The sequence below is a fragment of the Neomonachus schauinslandi genome, chromosome 9 (genome assembly GCF_002201575.2).
Source record: "Neomonachus schauinslandi chromosome 9, ASM220157v2, whole genome shotgun sequence".
Classification (NCBI taxonomy): Eukaryota; Metazoa; Chordata; class Mammalia; order Carnivora; family Phocidae; genus Neomonachus; species Neomonachus schauinslandi.
Window position 1 is genome coordinate 123,420,552 of NC_058411.1, and position 14,204 is coordinate 123,434,755.

The window sequence follows — 14,204 nt, forward strand, 5'->3', positions numbered from 1 at the left end:
TAAAAAAATTTTCACTCAATAGTAAATAACAAATAATAGTTAAATCCAGATAATCCCAAGCATCTAATTCACTAAATACCTGGGTGCTTTGGAACTTCGACACAAGAATAATTTGTGATGGCTTTTTGATGTGTCAGCTTGGGTAGGCCGAACTATAGTCCCCATCTTTTGCTCAAACACTACTGTAAGTGCTGCTGTGACAGGGATTTACAGATGTAATGCCTCTAATCAGTTGAGTTCACTTAATCAAAATGGAGATCTGGATGGACCCTTGTAAAGAGAACTTAGGCCTTCCCTGAACTCAGAGATTCCCAAACAGCTCTGCCTCTTCTCTTCCTGTCCTGTGAACGTACAACTTATGGCAAGGTCCCACAATGGTGTAAACGAATTCCTTGTAATAAATCCACATCTGTTTCTCATTCTTGTGGGTTTGTTTTGCTGAAGTATGAACCCACCTGTGCCTATGTGAGTTTATATATCCCACTCTCAGTGGGTCTGTATACCAACAAAAACCCCAAGAAAGAAAGACAAATCAACAAGATCCCCAACAGATAAGTCAACAAAAGGGAGAAGCACAGAATGGGGAAAAGACAACTAGGAGTCAAGAAACTTGGGTGCTAGGTCTTAAGCTCTACCCCTGTCATGCCACCTCACTGGACCTCGGTTTCCTCATGAATAAAACTGGACCAGAAATCCTTAAAGTCCCCTCAAGCTCCAACAATAAAAAAAGATAAGCTCTTTCTCACCTTGAAAAAAACAAAAAACCCCCCACAAAACTCTATTGTCCTCCTTCAAATAATGTTGCCCCCTGCCATGCGTTTTCATATTTAAAAAGCAAAAACAGAAAAGAAGGAAAAGAACCAGCATTAAGTGTGTTGTGCAGAGGGGAGACTTATGATTCACCTAAAACTCAGGGTCTTCACAGTTTACTCCCTTACCTGAAAACACTTTGCTTTTAGTATCTTCCATAAGGCAAAAGTTTTGTGTTATCTGGTATCAGAGTTTAAGAACAAAACACACACATACGTACTAGAGCTAGAAACCATGCACACTGCTGAATGACTGCAGGTGACAAAAATCATGTATTATGGACTTAACTGCATCCCTTCCAAATATACTGAATTTCATGTGATTAACTCTACCTTATGTAACTGAACCTTTATGTCTCTTATTTTTAAAAGGTAAGTCCTGGTGAAATAACTTACTTCGAAGAATAACTAGAAAAGCTTGGTTGATTCTGAGAATGAACTGGCTTGGCAGGCTCTGAGAGATGGCCAGCAGGAATGTGTGTAGAAGGCTTGTTATCAAAACTTCTTCGGTCAAAGTATGACAGTTGTTTTCGATAATACTCTTCATCCTCCTCAGGATCGTAATGATTAGACCGAACAATATCTTCAGGCGGCTTCATCTGAGGTTTTTGAGGTTCTGGGATCCTGACAATGAATGACAAATGAAACAACTTTTTAGATGTTAATTTTACAAAGAAAATGAATATATAAATATTTTATCTTGACCTTTCATTACTATGATTACTCAGGATCAAGCCGAGCAGTCCAATAGTCAAAATGGGCATTTCACATCCCATGCCTTCATTCATTATACTCAGAAAGCAGCCCTCTTCTGGCTCATGAGGCCTTTAACACAATCTAATAAGCTTGATAATGATTTGGCTAGAGCCTCATGGCAGGTTAGAAGCAGTTAATTAGAAAGCGAAAAGGGAACATATAACTAAGAGAGTGGAGAACTTCCCAAAGTACATACACCAATTTTAGCAACAAGTAATAACTGAGAGAATTTAAGAACTTTAATCCACGATCGATAAATGATTCTCATATAAGGAAATGAATCTATATAGTCCAAAGTTCTAGAGGGCACAGGAAGCAGTGGGGAAGAAATTAAGTTGTTAAGCAAATTAATAGAGATCTTCTTCAATTTACAATGGGATTACATCCCGATACATCCAGAGGAAGGTGAAAATATTGATAAGGCAAAAATGCACTTAATATACCTAATTTACCAAACACCATAGCTTAGCCTAGCCTACCTTAAGTGTGTTCAGAACACATACTTTAGCCTACAGTTGGGCAAAATCATCTTAACACAAAGCCTATTTTATAATAAAGTGGTATCGCATGTAATTCATTGAATACTATACTGAAAATGAAAAACAGAATGCTTGTATGGCTATAGAATGGTTTTAAGTGTGCTAGTCATCTACCCTGATTGTGTGGTTGACTGGGAGCTGCCCCTGCCACTGCCCAGCACCAGGAGAGGTACTGTATCATATATGGGGGGAAAAAATCAAAATTCAAAAAGTACACTTTCTACTGAATGCGTATTGCTTTCACGCCCATGTAAAGTTGAACAATCATAAGTCACATCACTGGAAGTTGGGGACTGTCTATACGCTGTTATGTATGCTCTGCTTAGTGAAATTTAGAAACCTTGCCTCAAAAATAAATAGGTTTCACACCAAAAAGGGGGCTAAACTTTCAATAATTAAGTTTATTTTATGTAAAATAGCTCATTTGCTAAAGATACTGGCTAAAGGAGACCCGCACTAGTTTACGTTTTCATGAAAAGCTCTAGACATCATTAAGAGGAAAATCTGTATGTTGGATAGTAGTTCCTCTTTATTACAAGCATGAGTTAGGCAGAAAAACTGTATTCAAACCCAGTCTCTCACTTACTCGCAGTGTGACAAGGACCCTGCTAGGAGAGCTGCTAGCCAGGTTTCTCTCCCAGCTCCACCAAGTCCTGTAAGCTACACTGCATCTGTACTGTACTTCAACTCCTCTCAGCCTCAGTGCACCTCTTTAAAATGGGGGAAAGGACCATCTACCCACACTGCACTGAAGTGTATAGAGCAATGGCAAGCATATGGCACGTGCTCACTAAATGATTAATTTGTTATTTTAGCCAAACTGAGTCTGTTTCCTTACCCCTAGAAACTTAAGAGCTAGATCCAGCAATGAAACCCCAGCCTGTGCTCACTAGATTAGAGTTCGTGTGTCTAAAAACACGTCTAAAACTAAAGAACGTAATACAAATGAAGGGCTTTAACATTTTTATTTTAATCACTTGCTAGAAAAATATCTTTTTGAAAGACTTGATTACTAAAGGCATACCAAAGATCTGTTACAGAAGACATAATCAAGACCTTTATTTTTCTTTCTAGGGCCACTGTCTTAATTAGAAAGGTTGGTAGTTTTCATTTAAGGACAAAGAAGACCCTCTCCCTTTTCCTTCCTCTCCTCTACTGACGTAGTAAGAGGCTCCACCACTGACTGAAAGGGTCAGATTCCTGGTCACTTCCAGGCCCCAAACACCAAAACGCATACCCACCTGTACAGTGTTTTGTCATGTTCACTGAACTGATTCTGAGGAGTGGCTTTAGGACCAATGATGGGAGCACCTGGAGGTTTAGATGCTCCCTCTGGAGGCTGCAAAACAGAACAAAAACATGCCCCAAGAACAGAGAATTACAAGAGAGCTTCATTTAAGCAGGGGAGGGGGAGCTGGGAAGCATTCCAAACTGCTCCTTCGCTGAATGTACCCATGCAGCCAAGGCAGGAAAGGCATGGTTACATGCTTACCTTAAACCCAGCAGTGTGGTTTTCATCCTTCTTGCTCTCCAATGATGCAGATCTTTTGTTTTCAAACATTTTAACTCTAGTGAGCACAGACTGGGGTTTCATTGCTGGATCTTCCTCCTCTTCAGTCAGAGTTGGGGTTGGAGGCAGTGGTTTGGTATTTGAAGGCAGAACTTCCGGCTTGTGTTGAGATGCGGGTATTAGAGGAGGGACAACTGCAGCACCATGGAGAGGCTCATAGTGGCCTGCTTTAGAGGTAAATCCTTGTGATGGTACTTGCTCATAACTTCGTGGGTATTGGTCAAAATACTGTTTGGGTTCAGACGCCTTCGGGCCTGCTGAAGAATAGGACTGTGCTTCTGGTCTGTATCTATTATGCACGTCATATCCAGGAGTTGGCTGCTCTTCATGTCGTAGGTTGGAGGTTCTGGGTGGCTGGTCATAGCGTGGTCTGCTGTCATAGGACAGGGGGGCTGGCTCTTCAAAACGTGGGTAATAGCCTCGTTCTGAGGACTCTTCAGGATGTTGTCTGGAGTCAAGGTCCCGAGGGTGCTGATTATCAAAAGAAGGTCGAGGCTGGTAGGGCTGTTTGTCATCATAATATGACCACTGCTCCTCGTACGTAGGAACGCGCTCTTCATAGCAGAGACGATGGTCGTAGTTTCGAGAACGCTGGTCTGTGTAGCTTGAGGAGTCGTATCTGTATGTGGGCTGCTCGAGGTCTCTGCTGGCTTGTTTCTCTACATATGGGGGTTGGGATTCATAACTCAGATTAGGGTCCTTGTCTGGCCTCTGCCCTGGGTGACCAACAGCCGGCTGTTTCAAAACATGATTCTGTCTCATCATTTCCTCAGGATAGGGATCTTTTCTGTACACCTGTATAAAAAATTCATGTGTAAGTACAAAGGCTTGTTTTCAAGTCTAGTCTACCTTAAGAGACGAAAATAGAATTTTATATGTGAAAATGGTATGTTCTACCACTTATTACCAAGACAAGAAAGAGATTAGTGAGAAAGCTAGTTTAAGTGAAAGCTCAAAATTTATAATGCAGGTAGGGGGGCTTTTATGTTTCAGCATGTTCTAAATGAAAAGTGAGTTACAGATAATTATTAAATTTAGCAGAAAATCAATACACCGAACTACTGATTCTACTTGATTTGGACACCAAAAATAAAAATCATAAGGAAAACTTATGGACGCCATAATTTACAAAACACAAAAATGCTTATGACAAGGAATTCTAAAATACTGAAAGCCAAAAAATAAAAATAATAAAAACAGAAGCACAAATGCCAATTAAAAGGCCTATTTTCAAATTATCAGTATACCACTGGAAGCCATGCAAACTACAAAACTGAAATGATTCGTACAGATTCGAAAGCACTATGGTGTGTAAGCCCACGGTAAAAAAGCCAAAGGAACACTTAAAGGGCAAAGCGAAAATGATCGTGTGCTCGACTGATGGAGAGCGACAAATGAGGCAACACTGCAGCACAGGTACCTTTGCTGGATCTACATGCGACGGCAATGATGGCTCTTGATCTCTTAGCATTATGTGAGCTGCCTCAGTACTTGGTGTTCTTAAAGACTCAGCTTGTGGTGAGTAAGATGTGGAAGGAACTGGGGTGGGCCCCTCCAGTCTGACATTAGTTAAAGTTACATTATGGTTAACAGCAGAGGTTGATGATGCTGGGTTTGTTTCAGGCGAAAGGTAAGGGACTGGAGATGAGGCTTCTGCTTTCTGCGAAGTGTTTAAAATATTTTAAATATAGTGTTTTTGTTTACTGCTAACTTCCCACTTCCATTTATAGGGGTTGGTAGACATACATTTTAAGTGTGCTGAATAACAAAACTATGACCTCACGTCCTCAATTAAAAAAAAAAATTCAGTATACTGCTGTGTAAGACGAACACACAAAGTTTAGAATTAAGTCCTTGGTATTCTCAAATCGAAATTAAAGATTAATTCTTAATCCGAAGAAAGGACAAAATATATTCTTCAACTCAATCACCACATTCTAAAATTTAATAATGCACCTCTAACTACAAAACGTTGAATGCTTGCTGCTTACCTGTTGAGAGGCTGTTTTAAATCCAGGGGAGTCTATTCTATGAACTGGTTGTGGCTGCGCTTGTGGTGAATAAGGAGGATATGTTTGGTTTTCATGATGCATTCCAGAGGAGTCCTCTCTTACAGGCTCAGAGGACCGTGTAATGGCAGACTCCGGTGGAGTCCCAACCTCATCATTAAGAGTTTCATCTAGTTCTTGATCAGTGTAGGCCCCGCCTTCTGTATCTGTGTCTTCATAGTCAGAAGTGTGTCTACTGTCCGTGCTATACATTGAGTATTCACTACCTGGGGCTGACAGGTAGGACAGACGATCGTCATGCAAATCAAGGTCATCACTTGTAGCACCATCCGCCTGGGTCAAATAAAAGTAAATTAAAAATTTTATTCAGTAGTTCTTTAAGAGATGGCCTTTATTTTACAAGGGAGATTGAAAAGGATATTTTTCTTAGGAGAAGTCACATCTATTTCTCGAAACGTCTGGCAAGGAAAGGTCAAGAAGACTGTACAAGCACACATGCAGACACACAGAGCACCCTTTGAGATCTGAAGGGCCTGGAAGAACGAAATGGTGGCTGCTCAGCCACAACAAAGCTGGACTCTGAGGCTCAGCTCCAGAAGTCAATGAAGAAACCCTGACACACTCAGGTTTACAAAACCTAATCAGTCACTAGTTTATCAGCCCAAAGCAAGGTGAAGAGGGAGAATGCTACCAAACCAAACTCACAGAAACAAGGACACACTGACAGAACAGCGCATTTAAGAGTTAACTATGAAAATAAATGCCACAGTTCAAGTTGAGTAAGAGCTTACATATATTTATATATATATATATATACATACATATATACATATATATATATGTATGTATACATATATATATATATATATATATAAAGAAAACTGCTTTTAAAAGAGTTGGTATTTGGTCCTCAAGTTTTTGTAAAACACAATGGAAAAGCATCATCACCTAAGTGCCAGCTGCCTCATTAAATTAAGAATTATTGTCTTTATTATTTTTCACAGATGTAGTATCTAATGGATGGTGAGGGAGAAATGCCATCATGTTTCTCTTTTTTAAGTAATTAAGATCTGAGTTGGTTTTTATTAGTCTACATTATCTTCTGAGTAGACCAGAAAGAAAACGAGAAGCATTTGAGGGAAAGGAATCTAAGGAGTTGCATCAACAGGCTGTCATTAGATACTAGTTTGAAACTAGTACCTGGATTAATTAGAACAGTCCCTGAAGATCTTGCCTGGACACTGTGCCCAGTTTGGCAGGAGAGCTGAAGGATCTGGAATCCAGAATTCAGACAATCCTTCTTCCATTTTAAGCACAGACTGAAGGACAAACATAAGGCCTGAGCTGCCTGAATGGAACATTCCACACAGTCCTATGCCTGGCTCTCTTAAGAGCCTGACCCTGAGTACTGCCCTCCAGATAAGAAAGACTAGGGTATGTGAGGTGTCCCAGGGGCTCTGGTTTTCAACAGAGTACCTCTTGGGCTCAGGAAGTGAGAATTCCAGGGCTCTGCTCTATGTTACAGCAGAGTCTCTCCCATCGAAATCTCAATGGCTTCTCAACTCTATAACGGCTGCTGCAGAAGAGAAGTCTTTTTGCTACCTACTCTAACCTTTAACTCACCAGGGTTCTGGAAGACTATAACCCAGCAGCCAGCCAGGGAAATATTTAAGTCCTTGGAGAAGAATTAACTTGCAACTCACCAATCCACCTAGCCTTTGCAGTGGTATGAAATGCACAGTGAGCAAGAACCATGGGTTGCGCTGACCAAGAAGTGACATATGCCTACATGTTAAGAAAGTCTCAGGATGACTTTTCTTGGTTTAGTAGGAACACGTAAGACTGTGTCAGATCTTGCAAAAAAGAACTCTTTCCAGCAATTAGACCAGAGTAGTTCGCTCAGGAAAGTCAATGTGAATGAAATGGTTTTGGTTTAAGAATCTATTATGATAAAATATACTCGAATAGAAGGGGCAGGAGATCTATGAAGCTTGATTTAAACTGTAACAACCTAGGGCGCCTGGGTGGCTCAGATGGTTAAGCGTCTGCCTTCGGCTCAGGTCATGATCCCAGGGTCCTGGGATCGAGTCCCGCATCGGGCTCTCTGCTCTTTGGGAGCCTGCTTCTTCCTCTGCCTCTCTCTCTCTCTGTCTCTCATGAATAAATAAATAAAATCTTTAAAAAAATAAAAATAAAAAAAAATAAACTGTAACAACCTATTCTGATTTACAAAATGCATCAATCTATTCTAATAAATCTGTTTTTTCCTCACATAAGTTAGGGGAGTTAGACCTGTATTTTAAAATCCAAGCAAAGACAGGAAGCACACAATAGTATCACGAAAAGAAATCATAGAAAATTAAGATTTGTGGGTAAAAAAAAAAAAAAAAACCCCTCAGGTAGGCAGATAGTATATTTTGTGCATTTATAAACTAATTTCATTTCGGGAATCACCAATGCAAGCTATTAACCATTCTACCTAACAAAGGCTGCTAACAGAATTGTGTTTTTACAGATTAGTATGGAGAGGACTGCAATCCTTTGTATCAAATGCCATATGAGTGAAAATTAGTAATAGTGTGTTTCTATAAAGTGATACAGTGGTTTTTTTCCTCAGTACCACTTTAGGGGATGGACTATGCATATGAGATCATCAGACCACTTTGAATAACTGGCATATCAGCTGGGACACTTGACAGACAAATCGAGGTAGAAAAAAACCACGATTCTGACACATTAATACAGGTGGGAATAGCAGACCAGACACGACCTCTAGATGTAAACATTTTCACATCTGTTCTTGCAGAGGTTGTGTTTTCTGGATAAAGGGCACAGTGGTCCTAAGCATGCAGCATGCACTGCTAGAGCATCTGTAGCCATAGCCAGGCAGAGGCAAGTAGGAGCCATGCAGGGGCCAAACACAACAAAAACCAAGCCAACAAGGAAATATTAAAACAAAACAAAACAAGAGATATTCTCAATCTTCTCTAGCAACCAAAACATATTAATATTGTACTGAAGGTAAAAGATATTAAAAACAAAAGTTTCTTTCAGCTGTATTAACTTGCCCAATAAAATTAACAGACCTTTCCCATCAAAGACTGCTATAAAACCAGAAAGACTGACAACAGGAAGTAGTTATTTTAAAGCTGGCCATTTGAATGTATATGAAAATCAAAATTTGTATCTAAAAAGGATGTATTGCTCTGTTCAGCATCTAGTATGCTATAACAATATGAACAGGTATTAAGTGGAAAAAAAAATTCCCTAGGTAAACAAAGTAATAAAATAGGTTCTTTACTTACAACTTCTCAAAGCCTTTCCTATGCTGGTGGATACAGTGCTGCCCCTCACTGTGCTGTCCGCCCCTCCCAGGGGGCTATGGCTACAGTATTCCCCACCCATTACTTGCCATTAAGAGTTCCTTTTTCTTCCAGACCAAGTCCTGAATCTCATGTGCAGAGGACAGCACTTTGGGGAACACGGACCCAGCCACCCAGCCCACTCAACTCTCCTTTCAGAGAAGGGAAAAAAATGAAGCCAGGTTCTAAGTCATTCCTCAGACAGGGGCAGAGCCAGAACTCTTGCTCTTTTAGTTAGCATTTGAGAACTCTGAGAAAAGCACCACTCAAGTGGTAATTCAATAGGTGGGGAAATTTCGGAAACTTTTACTATCAAAAACAACTTTCATGACCCCTACATACAAATTATAAAAACTTAAAAGCAAACTCTCTCCAAATTACTCTAATGTACTGATCTAATCAGAAGACAATGGTAACTCTCAAAGGCATCTCTGATTAGTCATATCATCTACTGTAAGGGTTAAGTAACAGGAAGTTTCTTACCTTTCCCTCAGAAACCCATACCAACTGGTTCTGTTGTTGCTGAATTGCTTCTTTCAATGCACCATACCAACCATCATTCATTGAGTTTAGGTTAATTGTAGCTGAAAATAAATAAATTAACAACATTGTTTTACAATTAGAACACTGTCAAAAGCCAGAATTCATTCAACCCTGAATGCATCAACTCAATCATCATTTCTTAGTTATTTGAAGGAGAATGTCTGAGGACACACACCTTTGAAATTTCTATTTTGGCAGTGTACATTTTCTTTGACTCAGCAGCTGTTAATGTAACAGGAAGCTTTCCAAGGCAAAGGTTATATATAGCTTTTAGCATTTGAACACAATACTTTTGTCTACATATTGTTGCCTAGATATTTTAAATTACGTGAAGGCCTTTAATATACTCACTTGTAAAAAGATGGTGATTATTTTTACGAAGTTTATGAGACCTTTCATATAATTTCCTGGCACTCTTCCGAGATTCTGGACATAACCTCATCCTCATAGTTTTCACGCCTTGCTTAGAATCAGGGTTAAGGAATACTACAATTGGATACCACTGGGCATAATTCAGACGATCAACTGCATTTGGTGTTACATCTAATAAAGCATGTTTGTCCTGGAGGCACACACACACACACAAAAAAAAAACAAACAAGGACACAAGATACTGTTAATTAAGAATGATCACCTTCAAAAAAAAGTCACAGCCTACGGGTGATGGACATTGGGGAGGGTATGTGCTATGGTGAGCACTGTTTAAGACTGATGAATCACAGACCTATACCCCTGAAACAAATAATACATTATATGTTACTAAAAAAAAATAAAAAATAAGAGCCAAAAAAAAAAAAAAAAAAGTCCTTTGAAAGGAGGAAAAGAAAAGTCACAGCCTAGACTACATTCCAATGGTAATGGACCTTTAATCGGGCTCCAAAATGTCTCAAGAGTATGTTAGCAAAATTTGTAATCAGAATTCAATACAATTTCTGGCCCAATTAAAAAAAAAAAACTTCACCAGCTCACTTTAAGATAGCCCCAATACTTGCAAGTTGACAGTATTATCTGTGTTCTGTAAAGTGAAAAAGAGTGTACGAATTTAATGTTCCTGATATGATCCTGTAGAGTCAACAATATATCCCCTATGCATATAAATATCTTTTGATGCATGTAATACTGTTTCCTTGAAAGTTATTGGAATGCCCTTCAGTAGGGGGGCTTAATCTTCTTATGGTAGACCAGTAATACTTTTAGAAAAGCTACTTTACTACTTCCAAATTAACTAAACTCCATCCCACTCAAAAATACAACATTCACAGATTATAATGAAATAGGTAAACTTTTAATAACGTACCTGATCTATTATTTGCTTTATTGTATGAAGGCGAATAATGCCAGAGCTACGTTGGTCAGTTCCAGCATCTCGTGGTTCGCTTTCTATTCATGACATCAGAGGACAAAAACAAAACATCAGATGTGCATTGGTTAGACCAGTTTCTCAACTACTGGGCACTACCACATGCTGGGCTCTGTAATACTTAGTTATAGGGGCTGTCCTGTGCTAGGGCCTGTTCAGCAGCATTTCTGGCCACCTCCTGCTACATGCCTCTTGTCCACATTATGACCAATAAAAATGTCTCCAGGAGTGGCCAGTATCCTCAGTGAGGCAGAACTGCCCCTGACTGAGTGCCACTGGGTTAGATTAACACTTCCCAACAATTCTGGGATTAGAGAAGGCAAGTAAGGCACTCGCTTCAAGAGCAGTATTCAATGGGGTGCCAAAAAACCTCAGCAATCAAGCAATACTTTGCTGCAATATGTTTGAAAGATCAAAATTAATAATCTACAATAATCTGTAAGTGAAAGGAGTAAAAATTATTTAAGACTGTCACTTGGTCAAGAAAAATTGTCAAACATAGCAATTCTTTCGATTGAAAATGAGGTATTAAAAAGTAAATTTAGGGGCGCCTGGGTGGCTCAGTCGTTAAGCATCTGCCTTCGGCTCAGGTCGTGATCCCAGGGTCCTGGGATTGAGCTCCGCATCAGGCTCCCTGCTCAGTGGGAAGCCTGCTTCTCCCTCTCCCACTTCTTGTGTTCCCTCTCTCGCTGTGTCTCTGTCAAATAAATAAATAAAATCTTAAAAAAAAAAAAGGTAAATTTTAAAATAATATTGATGAGCTTGCTTCCATTAAAGGAAAACAAAATTATCAATTCTATTTTGGTATAAATAAAATATTTAAACTTGAAATAATGTGAGTTTTAATATACATGTTTTTTATGTTTTCCAAAAATTTTCTAACTATGTTCTGGAAAAAGACATTAAAAAAAGATGTAAAAATATGTATGAATGGACACACTTTTTTTCCTTTTGCCTAACGCTCTAGGATGGGTTTGCATGGCACTATTTCCAAATGTTTTACACATTGTAACATGCAGAGAAAATGACATTATTTGTACGGCAACAGAGATAAATTTAGGAGGCCTCTTCTGGGTGGAGCCCCATCCAGCCACTGGGGGCTGACGAAATCAATACCTGGGCAGGTCCACAACCCATCAGCAACAATGCTGTAGCAGACTGGCTGGGGAGTTCTGGGTTAGAGGCCTTTTTGGAACCTGGGAGCAGAGAAGGCTGTTAATTTGTAACTGAGACAGCCTGTGGTTTCACACTGGCAACCTGTCCCTCCCTACTGGTATATAAAATGCCAAGTGCAGCTTGAGCCAGTTACTAGCCAAAAATCTCAGAGGCCCAATTTACACAAAGTTCCCCACTAAAAAGGCACAGCAATGTTTGTGACTCTGGTCACAAAGAAAGCTTGAAAGGCAAAGAGGAGCTCTGGTGTTTCAGTTCAGACAAAATCAGAGATTTGGAAGGACAAAGGTCCCACTGAAGGGCAAGATGAATGACTCGAGAGAATGAGACTATCGTAAGATAAAGCTCCACGAGCAAACAGGGCAAAATTTCAAATCTGGTGAACAGAGAATTAAACAAAGAGATCAACTGGGAGTTTTGATTGGAGAAAATGCTACTAATTTTTTAACAAAAAAGACTCTCATTGGACTCCGAGAGGATACATAATTAAGCTACCTGAATCCTTTTTAAGAGGCTGGCTGAAGTATAGAATAAACTCAATTAAAGCAATCAATTACTCCCTCACACAGAGCTTTTTAAGTCTTCACACTTACTCTTCCTGAATTTATAAACGCTAAGTTTGGTTATGGGTGGGGTCACCACCAACTTCTTTAGGCCAAATGTTACCTACAAACGATGACCCAAAAAAACCTCTTCTGAAAAAACTAACAAACTGAATGGGGAATCAGAAATAAACTTCCTAAACTTGCTCAAATTTTACTATCATTTGTCTGCAAATCTTCTCAGTTTCATAAATATCCTCATTCAACTTCACCAACAACCTAAGTGAAAAGCAATATAATAAAAAAAGGCACTGCTCTGATTCTTTAAAAGTGTTAATGCAGGTCTCATCTAGTGACGGTAAGAACGACAACTACAAATGTAGGCACAACCCTTCGGAAGGCAACAGCCATCATACACAGCAGTAACTAGAAAATGCTCATGTTCCGTAGCTTATTCCTGCCTGTATTTGGGAATTCTAAGAAAATTATCATAAATATGGGAAAAGCTATATTCCTGAGGAAATAAATCCTTTGGGAAACAAAGTAGAGCAGAAATAAGCAAATAAAACAGGGACAGATTTCTGCATCCTTTATAAAAGTAAAATATAAACTTGAAACCAACTATGTATAAACAACAGAAAACTAATCAACCAAAATTTGGTTGCAGGATGGATAATAAAAAAAAAAAGGTGGTATCTATTAAAAAGGAAAAGAGAATAAAGTTCCACACAAAAGTCTGCTTACAAACAGTAGTAGGGTGGAAGAAAATACAATAGGATAAAATTTAGGATGATGATGATATATGTCAAAATTAATTTTCTAAGCTTTCCAAATAGTGAATATTTCTATAATTAGAGGAAAAAAAGTTTTTATATATAGCTTACAGCAAGCCAAAGTGGTCATAACTAGGTCTGTATATTTAAAGTACCACAACAGTTAAACTAATTAAATAATAAAAGAATCTGTAAGCAAAATCTGTTAGGCATTTAAAGCACTGTATCTTCAATATTTATATTTAACACTAACTTACTAAAAATGCCTACAATAATAACTGATGGCATGAACCATGCTTTTATTACCCTTTTTATATACTTGTCTCTGTTAGCTCAATGACTGAAAGCACTGGACTGAAGCCAGGAAGGGTTGGGTTCAAAGTTGAGTTTTGTCACTCATTAGCTGGGTGTCATCAGGAAAGTTTAGAGTAAAGAGGTTGGTTGGTGATGGTCCCCACCACCCTAAGACTTAAGTTGCTCAACTTCAGCATGGATACACAATTAATATTTACCCCATGGTGATACTGTCAGGATTAAACAAGATTGTTGTACAATTTTCATATGACGCCCACAGCTTCATAAATGGTGATTCTTTTTATTATTAAAGGGAATTAACAGAACAAGGACACAATCAAATTTCCCTCCAAATTAAATAAACTGGGTAAACTGCAAATTTTCACTTACAGAAAGTTTTATTTCTATTAAGCGAATGGATCAGACCCATCCTTTGGAGGAGTACCAAATAAGGTAACACCTTCAACCTCATCT

General features: G+C 38.9%; 1 protein-coding gene across 3 annotated transcripts in view; it reads right to left on the minus strand.

Annotated features, from left to right (window-relative positions):
- Nucleotides 1–14,204, minus strand: part of TJP1 (tight junction protein 1) — a 106,155-nt gene that overhangs the window by 14,519 nt on the left and 77,432 nt on the right. For 2 of the 3 annotated variants that reach the window (XM_021680641.2, XM_021680639.2), the window contains exons 16-22: nt 10,886–10,968; nt 9,940–10,150; nt 9,529–9,629; nt 5,666–6,016; nt 3,597–4,469; nt 3,346–3,443; nt 1,206–1,433 (exon numbers count right to left, since the gene is read on the minus strand). In XM_021680641.2, the coding sequence (XP_021536316.1) occupies nt 1,206–1,433; nt 3,346–3,443; nt 3,597–4,469; nt 5,666–6,016; nt 9,529–9,629; nt 9,940–10,150; nt 10,886–10,968 (1,945 nt within the window). Of the gene's footprint in view, nt 1–1,205; nt 1,434–3,345; nt 3,444–3,596; nt 4,470–5,094; nt 5,335–5,665; nt 6,017–9,528; nt 9,630–9,939; nt 10,151–10,885; nt 10,969–14,204 lie in introns of all 3 variants that reach the window. The other variant, XM_021680643.2, reaches the window with a different exon arrangement.